The 15,387-nt window shown below is 42.0% G+C and overlaps 1 protein-coding gene across 1 annotated transcript; it reads right to left on the reverse strand.

Moving 5' to 3' along the window:
* Positions 1 to 681: 681 nt before the first annotated feature.
* On the reverse strand, positions 682 to 5,862 carry LOC311287951 (uncharacterized protein). The gene is made up of 2 exons (XM_084405074.1): positions 5,787 to 5,862; positions 682 to 2,962 (listed from the first exon to the last, which is right to left on the reverse strand). The coding sequence occupies exon 2, from the start codon at positions 2,958 to 2,960 to the stop codon at positions 1,317 to 1,319; it is 1,644 nt and encodes a 547-aa protein (XP_084261200.1). The 5' UTR covers positions 2,961 to 2,962; positions 5,787 to 5,862; the 3' UTR covers positions 682 to 1,316.
* Positions 5,863 to 15,387: the final 9,525 nt, after the last annotated feature.

Raw genomic sequence — 15,387 nt, forward strand, 5'->3', positions numbered from 1 at the left:
CACATATTTGTTGTTAATAGTTCATCTTTGTTGTTTTTTATTGTTGTTGTATATTTTTATATTGACAATTAATATATTTATGTACACAATACTCTCTTCCGTTGTTATACGTCTGCACAACACAAACCCAAAATAATGCACATGTAAATATCTGCGACGTTGTTCTTTCTCTGCTAATAGTTGTATTGTATTATTTTTCTCTATTATTTTTATTATTCTTATATAACTTGCATTGTCTATTTCCTATTTATATATTTTTACATGTATTTATGTCAACTGTATGTTTGTCTACGTGAAGCACCTTATCAACAAAGCAAATTCCTTGTATGTGTAAAAAACTACTTGGCAATAAAGCTCCTTCTGATTCTGATATAAATTATGAAAATTGTGTCACTGTCCAAATAATTCCGGACCTAACTGTACTTGCACTGGGAAAACTCCCAGTACTTCTGGTGCCCAGTCCACCTTTGCCCTCTGCCCCTCAGCTGTAGAGATCAGAGGAAACAACGTCTGTTAGTGCAACCTGAGGAGGAAATCTGCTGATGTCAGATATGGACAAGAGATGACTGGTTCCAGTTGTGTAACTAATGATCTAGTGTCGCCCTGCAGACTTTGTTTCACCTCAAAATCAACTGGACCAAAAGAGCAAGGTCGACCAAACAAAAAGAGAGGGAGGCTGAGTGGAGGCGCCACGTCCCATTTATTAATACATTTTAAATAAATCCATTAATACCTGTATTGATACATTTTTTAATACATTAGATTGTAATCATATTATTATACCCATGATTCACCCTGACCTCTGAACTAGGACTGCTAGACTGAAACATGTTGACACTGAACATTATCCATTCCAGACAGAAACCCTGAATGTTTTCCTCCAACAACATGGTCAAACTTTTCACTGTGTGAGCCTGAAGAAGCAATAGGCGAAACGTGTTGCTCACAATAAAGGCTGTAAAGTCAGATCAGTGTGCTGTAGCTTGTTTTTGTACTTTTCATGGACTCATCCTGCCATCTACCAGCACCTAATTGTTGTTGCTGTGCTTGGGGAATTTCTTGTTTTATGGTCAAGCTTTAGTTTGTTGTTTGTTTTGTAACCAAGATGGCGGCTCCGTGGACGCCTTTCTGCTTTCAGTACTGTACTACTGTCTTTACTTGTAACAATAGACTTTTAGCTTTTTTGCATACATTTCATTGTATTCTTCACTTTTAAAGTTGCTCTTGTTAGCACTCTTATATTTAGTAAATTATCTCTCTTGAAAAATCAGGGTAATGCAGCATTTCACTACACATCGTGTTTGTAGTCTCGGTTTTCACTCGGCAGGACACCTGTTCCTGAGTGTCCCAAGGATCTCCTCCAGTTTGGCCTCCATCCTTTTTTGGCTGGCCTCCATCAGTTTCAGTCTGGCGCTGATGGTGGAGATGTCGGGCACAGCTTGGCCTATATCAGTCACTGGGACATCCCTGGGATCCATCTTTTGTTCACATCGGTCCCCACCCCAACCCTCAGGACATTCACACAGATGTTCGTTGGTGCCTTCCAGCAGCCTCTTGCACTCTCCTCTGTCACATGTATTATGACTGCAGGGGGTGATTCTTTCGGAAAAATAGACAGAGATCCTGCTGTAGGTTCCATCCGTCAGACAATGTAAATTAATCAGGGTTTCTGGGACTAGACCAACGTCATAGTTATAAACGTTATGTATCATTTTAACAGGAACACCAGCTAAGTCTTGAAGACACTGCGATATTACCTGTGGATAAGTATCACAAAATTCAGGGGCTCCGATTTCTGTACCAGTATTTTGTCTATAACAAGCTTTCACATTAAACATTATTTGTAGTGCACGGCCTTTCTCTTCTGGATTCCGAATGTTGCCCACAGCAACAGTGATCTTGCCCACAGAAATCTTAGTCAGATCATAAAGGATGTGATATGTTTCCTGGGCTGAGTCATAAACCAGCACCACCCAGTTGTACCAGTTGTACTTCTCATCCAGTTTATTCTTCACCTGAACAGCGATGTCTGTTTTGTTGTCAGGACTGTTTGCTTTGCTGATCTCCTCCACATCCTTTATCATGTACTGCTTATAGTTGTCCAGGCAGAACTCCACAGCTGATTTCTGAGCTTTGTAGACCATCTTGAACATCTCTGTGTGTTCGGCTTCTTTGCCTGATGGCTTTAAGCCGATCAGATTCCAGTAGACCTGGTTGAGGACCATCCCCTTCCACAGCAAGCTGCTGAAATAGAGGTTATATTTGCCGATTTCAGGAATGCCACATTTAAACTTCTTCTTCAGCAGCTCGTTGAGGTTTCCACTGAGAGACGTGCTGCTGACCGTCAGGTAAAGGTAGAGGTTGGCAACACTGGCCTCAGTGGCTGTGTTCTCATAGTAGCTGGTGAATACCTCTGCCAGACGGAGTTTGGCCTCCTCACTATCTACCAACTCACTGTTCTTACGAAACTCATTGAACTTCTTCCAGGCGTTGAGGATGCGGACCTCGTCTTGAGAGTAGACGCTTGCGTAGTTGAACCACTCCACGTCTGTTGCCAGGTTGGAGATCTGGATGGAGAGAGAGTCCAGCTTCCTGTTGACCTCAGCAAACAGCTCCTTTTGAGCGTCTTCCTGAGGGGTGAAGTTCAAGACCACGATGATAACAGAGGACACCAGAGATCCGATACCGGGCGCCAGGCTGGCAAAGTTGGCGAGGCCCTTCATCACCGCCGACAACTTTTTGGGGTCAATCTTTTCAATAACTTCTTTGACAACTGTGAGGGTGTCTTTTACCACCTGTGAAGACGCTTCCACGTCCCCTTTCAGGTCTCTCTTCACCCTGTAGAGTGGAGACAGATCAGCTGAGGTGGGGTCATGTGACTCTGCTGAGGAGGTCGTCCAGTAGAGAAGAAGGATGAATGAAGCCAACAGCATCGGGGCAGGCAGCCGAGGGAACGCCATGACTGCAAAACACACAACAGAAATTTAGGACATGAAATAACCTTCTAAATGTTGTACAGCCAAGACTTTGGGTCGGACTGAGAGACTCAAAGCATCTGAAATGATTCTTGTAAAAAATCTGGTTTATTTAGAAACCCTAACCCAGTAATTAAAGACATTTGGTTTATTTGTGTATTTCGTCCACCTATTGCAAATTATTTGCTAAATTAAAGTCTAATGCATGCGGTTCCAGCTTTCTTACAGTGCAGATTCTTTGCTGCAGTTCCAGTTCAAAGAGGAGTGGAGACGTTGTGTAAATTGTTGGCACTCAACACATGGTTCTAAACAGCATGTACTGTCCATTTAGTGCATTTCATCGATAATTTCAACCTTTTCTGGGACCACAGACATCTTTTTAAGGCAGAGGGACTTCGCCTTAAAAAGTCAGGTGTAAAATTGTTCAGCTCCACCCTATTTTACTTCATGTGTCAGTCATCTGTTCCCTCTGCCAAGGACATACAGTATATATTTTTTTCCTACTATGGAAGTCAATGGGACCAGAAACTGTCTGGTTACTGATATTCTTCTAAATATCTTACTTTTCGTTCAGCAGAAGAAAGAAATTAATACAGGTTTGAAACAACATGAGGGTGAGTATATGATGACAGAATTTTCATTTTCAAAAATTGTACCAATGAGAATAAATAAAATGCATCTTTTAAATCACCTTTACTCAAAATTCCAGTTCAGTTCATCTTTAAAGTGGAGTATCCCTTTAAAGGTAAGCATATTTTTTCACCATATTATTTATGGTCCTGGTGAAGCTAAGCTAATGGAATAAAATTTGACTATTTGCTACAAAATAATTGTTGTTAGCAGCGTGGTAATATTTGCTTTATTTTCATTTCTTATTCCCTGGTGTGCTATCAATTTGCACTTTACGGAGATATATTTATCCCATTGATGCCTTACAGTATGTGCTAACAGCTCTTAATAGTATCTATTGTCACTTGTAGATCTCTTACTGTGTTGATGCTTATGTTGTTCCTCAAATGTAAGTCGCTTTGGATAAAAGTTTCTGCCAAATGAGTAAATGTACTGGCACAAGAAGTAATGCAAAGATAATCATTTTATTAAAAACTTAAAAACATTCACTGTTGTTAATATTATAAAGTTAATGTTATTCCATTATATATTTGATGGAAAATATATATCAATATGATTTAACCATTTCTGAGATGTTTTCAAGGTTCTGTAAAAATTATCTTGACTAAATAGACATGTGTTGGTCTGCTAACATATTACTAGCATTATAAGACCACGTTTTTTTTTTCCTCCAAAGATTTAGCATTTAATTTGATATTTTCTGATATTTAAATGTATTTTGCTTTAACCCCTTATATTGGCCATTACATATTTAAAACAGTAATATCCTATACTAAACCTAAACTAATCTTGACAAACTATATATCATTTGAAAGCTTGCAATCCCTAGATTACATATTTGGTGACTGATTTTCAAAATAAATTACAGAGGAGCCGTAATTTATCAATTTGCAACAAGAATATTTTCCCACTCCTAAGGCGTGTTCAGACCTTTATTTTGAAATAGTTATGAACATAAAAAATCATGAAAGAATGGTAGAAACCTCTTTGTTTGTTTTCATGTTTTCATGCCAAGAGTTCAAAAGATAGCATCCATTCAATTCTTTTAGATAAAAAGGTCTGAAAATGTTTTAAATATAAAGAAAAAAAGAATAGATTCACCATTTGTGATGTGGCAGCGAGCTATAATGCACATACGTGTTCTTTTTATGTGTTTCTTAGAGGTTGAATTCATTTTAAAATCTGCCAAACTTTTGCCAAACCATCCTATACTTCTGAATAGGATGTCTACTTCATAAATTGTATGAAAATTGTACAAATAATGGTTCAGATCACTCAAACAACATATGGAAATGGAGGCGCCCTTATATGGGCAGTAATGTCAACCAGTGAAAAAGTTTGGTATACTGCGCCCAAACAAAATCTTACTGAAAGCTTATTTTTTGAGATGAAACACATCAGATTTTTGGCCATTTTTTTTTTGCATTTTTAGAGTCCTCCAGGTTTTGAAAATATATATTTTATATAAAATATGAATAATTAAATTTTTAACATTGTACATTTTCATAAACTCAAACTTATATAACTTTTTTTCTGTTTAACTTCCTTAATTTATTTCACTTCTACAAAAATCTGCCAAATGTCTTCTTTAAAACAAGACCAAGCAATCTTACATCTATATTCCAAAGCATTCTTGAATTACAACCATTTAAGTTCGGAATGTGCATTTTCATGTCTATTTAAAAAAAGGGGGGTGCCGCTTAAGGGGTTAAAATGTAATTTTACCACGAAAAACGTTTTCCATGGCTTTTTTCTTAGAGAGGACATTGCTAAAACAAAGTTTGTGGTTCTGTCTAGCTAAAAGAGAAATTGTTGTCTTAGTGACATAATATATATGCAATACACAGTATTTAGAATATACTGTTGATTTTATATAAATATAATCAACCCTAATATATATGTCTATATAATGTAAGATAATATGAATAAATATAAAGCCGGTTCAGCACATTGTAAAGTAGAATAGTTCAGTGGCTCTGTAGTTCTTTGGTTTAATAACAATAATGATCATATTAAGAATCCAACATCTTGGATCCTTTTCTATGAAATGTGACAATTAGAGTTTTATTATCATTACAAAATTTACGTTTATATAGAACCACGGTTACCTAGATTAACACAAGCAGATAGATGTACAGTATTATCATTATAATTATTATTATTATGTAGAAGAAAAAGTACCTGTGCTCAGCGGCTGCTGCAGGAAACAGAAGCTGTTTTACTGAAACAAACTCTGTTTCTGGCTGCAGGTTTATAGAGACACAACACGTAAACAGTGTTTATTTACTCAGACATTTTATTTGGTACTTTGGTCTGTTGAAAAAGCCAATGTCCCCTCGGTGTTCTGCTTGCAACAGAAGTACTTTCACAACCTCCATTTACAGAAACCCTTCGACCCATTGGCATTAAATTGTAAACCCTGTGCACATCCAGCCTTTCCTTTTTACTACATATAATCTTTGTCTTCCTTTAAATCTAAATTTACAATTATTAGTGCCTGAGCATGAAATGTGTCTGTTTTTTTTCCTCCCAATGAATCACATTTATAGCCTGAAGGGGCTCAAAAACTCACAAAACTCCACTCACAAAGCCCCCACTGCACGTTTCACCAAAATGTACGAAATTCCTGTTTCCAGATGTAAAAAAGGTTCTCCGATGTGATGCCCTAAAAGAACAGGAAGTCGTGCATTTTGGATTTAATGGTCAAAAATGACCTTCTTTTTTAGGAGGTTGAACTTCCAAATATGGTTTGTCACAGAAAAACCTGATAACGCTTATCTCGGCCCACATATATATATATATATATATATACAGTGAGGAAAATAAGTATTTGAACACCCTGTTCTCCCATTTAGAAATCATGGAGGGGTCTGAAATTGTCATCGTAGGTGCATGTCCACTGTGAGAGACATAATCTAAAAAAAAAAATCCCGAAATCACAATGTTTGATTTTTCAACTATTTATTTGTATGATACAGCTGCAAATAAGTATTTGAACACCTGAGAAAATCCATGTTAATATTTGGTACAGTAGCCTTTGTTTGCAATTACAGAGGTCAAACGTTTCCTGTAGTTTTTCACCACACTGTAAAAAATTTGCTGTAGTTATGCAGCTGTTTGCCAGTAACTTACTGTAGATTTAAATTTATGTTATTTACAACAGTTTGTTCAAAGTTAAATGAACATTAAACATTAACAAGTCTTTGTCCCTACAGAATAAAACTATAAAATAACAATCTAATGCAAAGCATTCTGGGAACCAGAAATCTTCATCAACCTTTTTCTGTTTTTTTTTCCTTCAGATTTTGGTTCCCAGAATGCTTTGCATGAGACTGTTATTTTATTTTTATTCTGTAAAGATAAAGACTTGGTAATGTTTAATGTTAATTTAATTTTGAACAAATTGTTGCCAGTAAATAACAATTTAAATCTACAGTAAGTTACTGGCAAGTAGCTGCCAGTAATACTGTAATTTCTACAGATTTTTCTTACAGTGCAGGTTTGCACACACTGCAGGAGGGATTTTGGCCCACTCCTCCACACACACAGATCTTCTCTAGATCAGTCAGGTTTCTGGGCTGTCGCTGAGAAACACGGAGTTTGAGCTCCCTCCAAAGATTCTCTATTGGGTTGAGGTCTGGAGACTGGCTAGGCCACGCCAGAACCTTGATATGCTTCTTACAGAGCCACTCCTTGGTTATCCTGGCTGGTTGGAAGACCCAGCCTCGACCCATCTTCAATGCTCTAACTGAGGGAAGGAGGTTGTTCCCCAAAATCTCGCAATACATGGCCCCGGTCATCCTCTCCTTAATACAGTGCAGTCGCCCTGTCCCATGTGCAGAACCCCCCCCCCCCCCCCCCCCCAAAGCATGATGCTACCACCCCCATGCTTCACAGTAGGGATGGTGTTCTTGGGATGGTACTCATCATTCTTCTTCCTCCAAACACGTTTAGTGGAATTATGACCAAAAAGTTCTATTTTGGTCTCACCTGACCACATGACTTTCTCCCATGACTCCTCTGGATCATCCAAATGGTCATTGGCAAACTTAAGACGGGCCTTGACATGTGCTGGTTTAAGCAGGGGAACCTTCCGTGCCATGCATGATTTCAAACCATGACGTCTTAGTGTATTACCAAAAGTAACCTTGGAAACGGTGGTCCCAGCTCTTTTCAGGTCATTGACCGGCTCCTCCTGTGTAGTTCTGGGCTGATTTCTCACCTTTCTTAGGATCTATTGAGACCCCACGAGGTGAGATCTTGCATGGAGCCCCAGTCCGAGGGAGATTGACAGTCATGTTTAGCTTCTTCCATTTTCTAATGATTGCTCCAACAGTGGACCTTTTTTCACCAAGCTGCTTGGCAATTTCCCCGTAGCCCTTTCCAGCCTTGTGGAGGTGTACAATTTTGTCTCTAGTGTCTTTGGACAGCTCTTGGGTCTTGGCCATGTTAGTAGTTGGATTCTTACTGATTGTATGGGGTGGACAGCTGTCTTTATGCAGCTAACGACCTCAAACAGGTGCATCTAATTTAGGATAATAAATGGAGTGGAGGTGGACATTTTAAAGGCAGACTAACAGGTCTTTGAGGGTCAGAATTCTAGCTTATAGACAGGTGTTCTAATACTTATTTGCAGCTGTATCATACAAATAAATAGGTAAAAAATCATATATTGATTAATATTGTCTGAAATTAATATTGATTATATATATATATTTTTTAGATTATGTCTCTCACAGTGGACATGCACCTCAGATGACAATTTCAGACCCCTCCATGATTTCCAAGTGGGAGAACTTGCAAAATAGCAGGGTGTTCAAATACTTATTTTCCTCACTGTATGTGTATATATATATATATATATATATATATATATATATATATATGGGAGCGTAGACCACCTTGGCGGTTGATGTACGCAATGGTCGCAGTGCTGTCCGTATGGACCAGTACATGCTTGTGACGAAGTAGGCCTCTGAGGCGGCACAAGGCTAATACAGTTGTCCACAGACCAGAAACTGCATGCCCATTGTACGTGGCCACCCAGCCGTTGGCAGAAGCATCTGTGAAAACCACAGCATGCCTGGACACCTGGACTAAGGGCACTCCGGCCCGTAGAAAAGCAGGGTCTGACCAAGGGCTGAAGGTTTGGCGACAGTGCGGGGTGATGTTCACTCGGAACGTGCCGCTCTGCCACGCCCATCTCGGGACTCGATCGTGAAACCAGTGCTGAAGCGGTCTCATATGGAGCAGATCGAGCGGCTGCTCCCGTCGTATGTCGCGACTCGCCTGCCATCTCCTCCTTTGGAGTCAGAAGCATCTGAGGTCACTTCGAGCCATTCACGTCCCTGGTGTGCTCAACCGTGCAGCCGACGAGCTCTCACGGCAGACGCCACTTCCGGGAGAATGGCGACTCCATCCCCAGGCGGTCCAGCTGATATGGAAAATCTTCGGAGTCGCTCAGATAGATCTGTTTGCCTCTCCGGACACGACCCATTGCCAGTGGTTCAATTCCCTGACCGAAGGAACCCTCGGCACGGATGCACTGGCACACAGCTGAACCCTGGGCCTTCACAAATATGCGTTTCCCCCAGTGAGCCTTCTCGCACAGACTCTGTGCAAGATCAGGGAGGACGAGGAGCAGGTCCTGCTCATTGCGCCGTATTGGCCCAACTGGACTTGGTTTGCAGAGCTCATGCTCCTCGTGACAGCCCCTCCTTGGCCGATTCCTCTGAGGAAAGACCCTCTCTCTCAGAGACGGGGCACCCTATGGCACCCACGTCCAGACCTCTGGAAACTCCATGTCTGGTCCCTGGACGGGACGCGGAGGTTCTAGGTAGTCTACTACAGGCTGTGGTAGACACCATCACTTCCTCAAGATGCCCCCTCTACGAGGCACCTCTATGCGTTGAAGTGGAACCTATTCGTCGGTTGGTGTTCTTGTGGTCAAGTGTATGTTGCCACAATAGCCGCACATCACGATGCAGTAGAAGGTAAGTCTTTGGGAAAGCATGACCTGGTCATCAGGTTCCTTAGGGGTGCTAGGAGATTGAATCCTCCTCGTAATCCGCACCCCGTACCCTCTTGGGATCTAACTTTAGTGCTCAGAGCACTCCAGAATCCCCCATTTGAGCCCTTGCACGCGGTCGAGTTAAATATCTTGTCAATGAAGACAGCTCTCCTGCTCGCTTTGGCTTCCATCAAGAGGGTAGGGGACATGCAGGCATTTTCGGTCAACGAATCATGCCTAGAGTTCGCGCCGGACTTCTCTCACGTTGTTCTGAGACCCTGGCCCGGATATGTGCCCAAGGTTCCTACCACTCCTTTTAGAGATCAGGTAGTGAACCTGCAAGCACTGCCCCCGGAGGAGGCAGACCCAGCCCTGGCTTTCCTCTGTCCTGTTCGCGCTTTGCGCTGCTACATCGACAGAACTCAAAGCTTTAGGACCTCAGACCAGCTCTTTGTCTGTTACAGAGGCCAGCAGAAGGGGAAGGCGTCTCCAAGCAGAGGTTAGCCCACTGGCTAGTGGATGCTATCGTCCGGGCTTATGAATCCCAGGACGTGCCTTGTCCACCTAGGTTGAGGGCACACTCTACTAGGAGTTGGAATTGGATTTTTCTCCTTTTTTGTAACTGACTATATTCACATGTCAATGTTTTGCTATATGTATCTATCTATATTGATATTTCAAATTGTATCTTGATGTGGAAAGTTTAACAAAAAATTATTCAACATCTGAGACTGCACATATTTATTAGAGCATGAAATTAAATTAAATCTTTTTCACAATGTAACCTTTTTCTGTAACTTGTCTTATATAAAGTAACCTCTTGCTATATGTATCTATTTATATTGATATTTTAAACTATCCTGGTGTGGGAATTGGTAAAATATTGAAAATGTGACTTGTCTTATCTAAAGTAACTTGTTGTAATTGCTCTCTGTCAGGTGATATGTGCAGATGAGCACCTGTGCTTCTAGGTCATGTGACCACATGCAGATATACAGCATGCGGTCTACAGACTGCCATTTTGAATTTGCCCTGAAGAAAGCCACAGAGGCCGAAACATGTTGGCATGTTTTTTAATGGATAGCCAAGTTTAAATAAAGGCTTTTTAAACTTATATTCCTTTTGAGTGCCTCAGAACTACTGTTTATTTGGGACTCTACTAGGAGTGTTGCCTCCTCCTGGGCTTTGGCTCAAGGCGCCTCGCTGACAGATATCTGTAGAGCTGCGGGCTGGGCGACACCTAACACGTTCGCTAGGTCTTATAGCCTTCGTGTAGAACCTGTTTCCTCCCGTGTACTTGCTTCGGCCAGTAGCGCGAGGAATTAGGTTAGTGTTGGCTTTCTACGCCATTCTCGCCCCAGGGGCCAGATACGTGCGTTTTCCTGCTCCGTTGGTTACCCAACAAACAGCTAACCTTGTGAGTTCCTCCGTCACCCTCCGGCGTCAGGCGAGGCGGATCGCCAGGCCTGTTACCTCTCACTGTGAGTTGAGTTCAGGCTGGGGTTCTTATGTAGCGGTCCCTACGGCGACCCCATATGTGTTTCTACACGATGCGGTTAGCCAGTGTCTTCCCCCGGGTTAGCCAGTGTCTTCCCCTCGACAGAGTCTGCTCTGTCGTCTCTGCTGAGTACGCTCCCACCCTACGGGCTGGGACTACCTCAGAGACTGCCATGCGTTCACTACCCTACGGGCTAGTGCACATGTGTTTGCCTAGCGCCTCCCTTCGGGCAGGTTTTGGGCTCTGCAGGGTTCCCTTTTACATCATGGTCACGCTTTCCCAGTGTTATCCAATGTCCACTGAGCGGGTCTTGCGGAACAGCAGTGTGACCTCTTCCCAGCTAAGCTTCCGCACATAAGAGATACGTTTAAAAAAACTGCTGGCTGAAGCTTAGGCAGGGCGCTGGAAGGGGCCAGCACCATGGCATTTTGTTAGGGATCCCAATTCATTGGTAACTCCTACCGACGTGACGTAGGAGTGACCAAACGAAAAGGGAACGTCTCGGTTACGTATGTTAACCCTCGTTCCCTGAGTGAGAGAATGGAGACGTCACATCCCGTCGCCATGGTTGCTGTACCTTTGCGGAGGACCGGACACCGTTCGGCTCCTCAGCGTAAAGCGATTTGTGTATGCGCTCACTTCCACCTTTATACCCGCACTGGCAGGCGGGGCGCGGTATGCAAATGTTGCATGCCAATGTTCATTGGCTCATTTTAGTTTCACTCGAAGGCAATTGGTCTTCCTAGCGTGATCCCAATTCGTTGGTAACTCCTACCGACGTGACGTCTCGTTCCCTCACTCAGGGAATGAGGGTTACCATATGTAACCGAGACGATTCCCAAACACTCCCCCATCTTCCATTGGTTGGAAAAACAGATAGTCCCACCCTAAACACATGCCATTGGTTGAGCCAATGTTGCTATTATAGCTGGTTAGTTTTTACATGCATAATAATGCTAACATTTCTTTATTGTATTATTACCTAGTTGTTTTATCAGTGTCAAGTTTTCTGGAGGGATTTTAAAAGAAAGGGGCATAGATTCTTCTTTTAACCTCCTGTCAGGCACATTACGGACACTATTTAGGTGTAAGGTGTTGAACATTTTTGGACTACTGTATCCTATGGAGATAAACATTTACGTTACAATTTTAATATAGGCTATATCACTTATAAATGATTAAATACAAAATGAATAGTAGTTATGATAATTGTGGTTTGGAATTGGTAAAATGTAACTGGAAAAAAAAAATATGATCAGAAAATCAATGTGCCTAATAATTCTGCACGAAGTTGGTAGTTATAACCAGTCAACTGAACCTGTCACGATACACACACGGGAAACAGTAAGATCCATTTGCAGTATTTTATTAGGGTAATCCATACTCACAAAACCAGTCCAGGCAAGGGTCAAACTCCAAATAGTCAATCCAAACACAAGAACCAGCAAACCAGCACTTTGGAAGTGACATGACATGTAACAAGGACTCCGTGACAAACACTGAAACAAACAGGGTATACTGTATATACACACAGATACTAACAAGGTGACGGGAAACAGCTGTGTGCAATGATAAATGAGTGACAGAACAGGATGATGGGAAATGTAGTTATGAGTGAATGACACCGTGGGGGAAGAGGACCTCTAGTGGTTACCCAGGGAAACACAAACCAGACACTGTGACAGAACCAACAATCTTTTCACAAAACTGACAAAACCTTGTCAAACTGTCAAAATCCATCAACATCCCGTGCATGAGCTACTTTCTGACATTCTAACTGAAAGTGGGTGAATATCAAAATACATGATAGAAACATTTTGTTAAACCACTTACAAGTGTTATGTTGACAACACTATTGAAACAATTACTTTTTATTACAACTGTACAGGAATAAATAGGCCATTTGGCCCTGGACTAATAGGGTATTCTATTTGTCCATTATATTGGCTCTATTCCATTTTGAAGACTTGTACTGGCTGCACAAGTCTAATTTAAGGCTCTCACAAATAAATAGTATGGGTATATTATACATTTTCTTAGTCATCAGAGTGCCTTGAGTATTAAAGTTGTTGAGTTTTGTGTCCGTGGTGTTCTTTCATGCCACAGGTATAAAAGAAAACATACAGTTTAGGCGGAAATTGTGAAAAAATGTGTGTTATTTCTGGTTTAAAGAGGTCATGTGACCTCTCTGTTTGTCAGACAGATTCAATACTTAAATGAAAGCCTAAAAGGTCCCCTTTCCAACGATACCAAGCACCATATTATAGAATATTGACAATATCTCTAGCATGAGCCTAAACCAGATATACACCAGATTTCAAAAACAGAATTTATCTTAGGGGGTTAGTAACTTCATGAGCTGAAAAAAGGGATTTCGCTACCACCCCTGCACTGCTATCATGATTTTTCTAGTACTAGGGGTGTATACACTCTCAGAAAAAAGGTACAAAAGCTGTCACTGGGACAGTACCCTTCAAAATGGTTCTAATATGTACCATTTAGGTACTAATATGTACACTTTTGGTACCAATATGTACCTTTGAGGGACTAATATGCACTCTTTAGGTACAAAGGTGTACCTTTTGAAAAGGTACCGCCACAGTGACAGCTTTTGTACCTTTTTTTCTGAGAGTGTACCTTGCCAAAAATCACTATGAGACTTTGTCCACCCAGATGATACCGATGGACCAAATTTGGGGCCCTGGCTCATGGTGTCTATATGGAGACAGATCGAGATGCCTGTGTGTTTTGTACCCAAATGTCACCATTCAAACCAAATGGGCTGTTCTTTCTTCAGATTCCCGTCTGATGTAAAAACTAGCAGCAAAGAGTTGTAGTCCACAAAGTGCTCTCACACAAAGTCGAACCGTATCAAACTTCTACCCGCTAAATTGTAGCATTCTTCACACGAAAAATTATATAAAAAATTCACAGACAACATATGTTCACATTCATGTCAAAATTCAAATGGGACCAGAAAATAATTATTTTCTCACATTCACTTGCATTGACGATTTTTCAACCTAGAGGTCCAGTGGGGTTAGCGGAAGGGGCGGGACTTACCAGCTCTATAACCCCCCAAACCCCACCCTCACATCATTCTTGTCGGTTATTCGCTAGTTTGTTATGTTTCGTACAGCGGGTCGCTCAGTGTGGAGCCTAGGCTGTCTGCAGAGACCGCGCTTTTTTACAGTGTGTTCAGGGGACATGCAGCTAGCGAATAGTGAGGAGATGTTTGCGGTATGTGAAAAAAAAGTTTTGGCCCAAAAAACGCATGACTTTTTACATTAATAACAATGTAAAAGTTGTTTTACATTTTTCTGATAACGTTTTAATGCTTCACCTTTGTAGGTTATTAAAGTTGTATGTATGTTGTATGTAACATGTTACAAGTGTTCCTACACCTAAGAATCTTAACCAGTGGTTTGGAGAAGATCCAGCATGCCTTCTCTGCCAAACCCCAGCAACTCTCAGGCACATCCTCACCGGCTGCAAAACCAGTCTGTCCCAAGGCCGGTACACCTGGAGGCATAACCAAGTCCTACGCCAACTGGCAGCTATTCTGGAAGGAAGGCGATCCTCCATCAATGCCCTCCCTCACCCAACATCTGGACACTCATCCACTATCCCTTTCATAAGAGCAAGGCAGTGCCCAGGAAAACCAGCCGCAAGAGTGGATAGCACCCTCTTGGACGCCGCACGGGACTGGAAAATACAAGTGGACCTAGATCAGCAACTCAGGTTTCCGGCTGAGATTTTAAACACCAATCTCAGGCCGGATCTTGTTTTGTGGTCAACTTCACAGAAGTCCCTGTTCATCGTGGAACTAACTGTACCATGGGAGGCTGCAGTGGGAGAAGCGTATGAACGGAAAAAGCTGAAGTATACTGATATAGCTTTTGAAGCGAGACAACGGGGCTGGCGTGCACAGGTGCTTCCGGTGGAGGTTGGTTGCAGAGGATTTGTGGCCACATCCATAATCAGGCTCCTGAAGGGGATGGGAGTTCGGGGACAGCCCTTTTTAGGAAAGCCGTCAGATCACTGTCGGAGGCGGCGGAGCGGGGCAGCAGGTGGATCTGGATAAAGAGGAAGGACCCCAACTGGGCTGCAAAAAACAATAAGGAGGGGTAAGAGCAGAAGGGGGCTCACCTGGGACGCCAGGTGTTGCCGTTGAGCCCTCTGGAGGTGTCGTGGGCCTATCAATGAAACACCGGTGAAGGAGGGTGCCCACCTGAAGACCCTGATGACGTTCTCACCCCTCTTCCCACTTAAAA

Source organism: Rutilus rutilus (assembly GCF_951802725.1).
Source record: "Rutilus rutilus genome assembly, chromosome: 3".
Taxonomy (NCBI): Eukaryota; Metazoa; Chordata; class Actinopteri; order Cypriniformes; family Leuciscidae; genus Rutilus; species Rutilus rutilus.

Excerpts from the sequence above, each read along its gene's own strand:
- LOC311287951 (XM_084405074.1), bottom strand. The coding sequence starts at position 2,960 with ATGGCGTTCCCTCGGCTGCCTGCCCCGATGCTGTTGGCTTCATTCATC.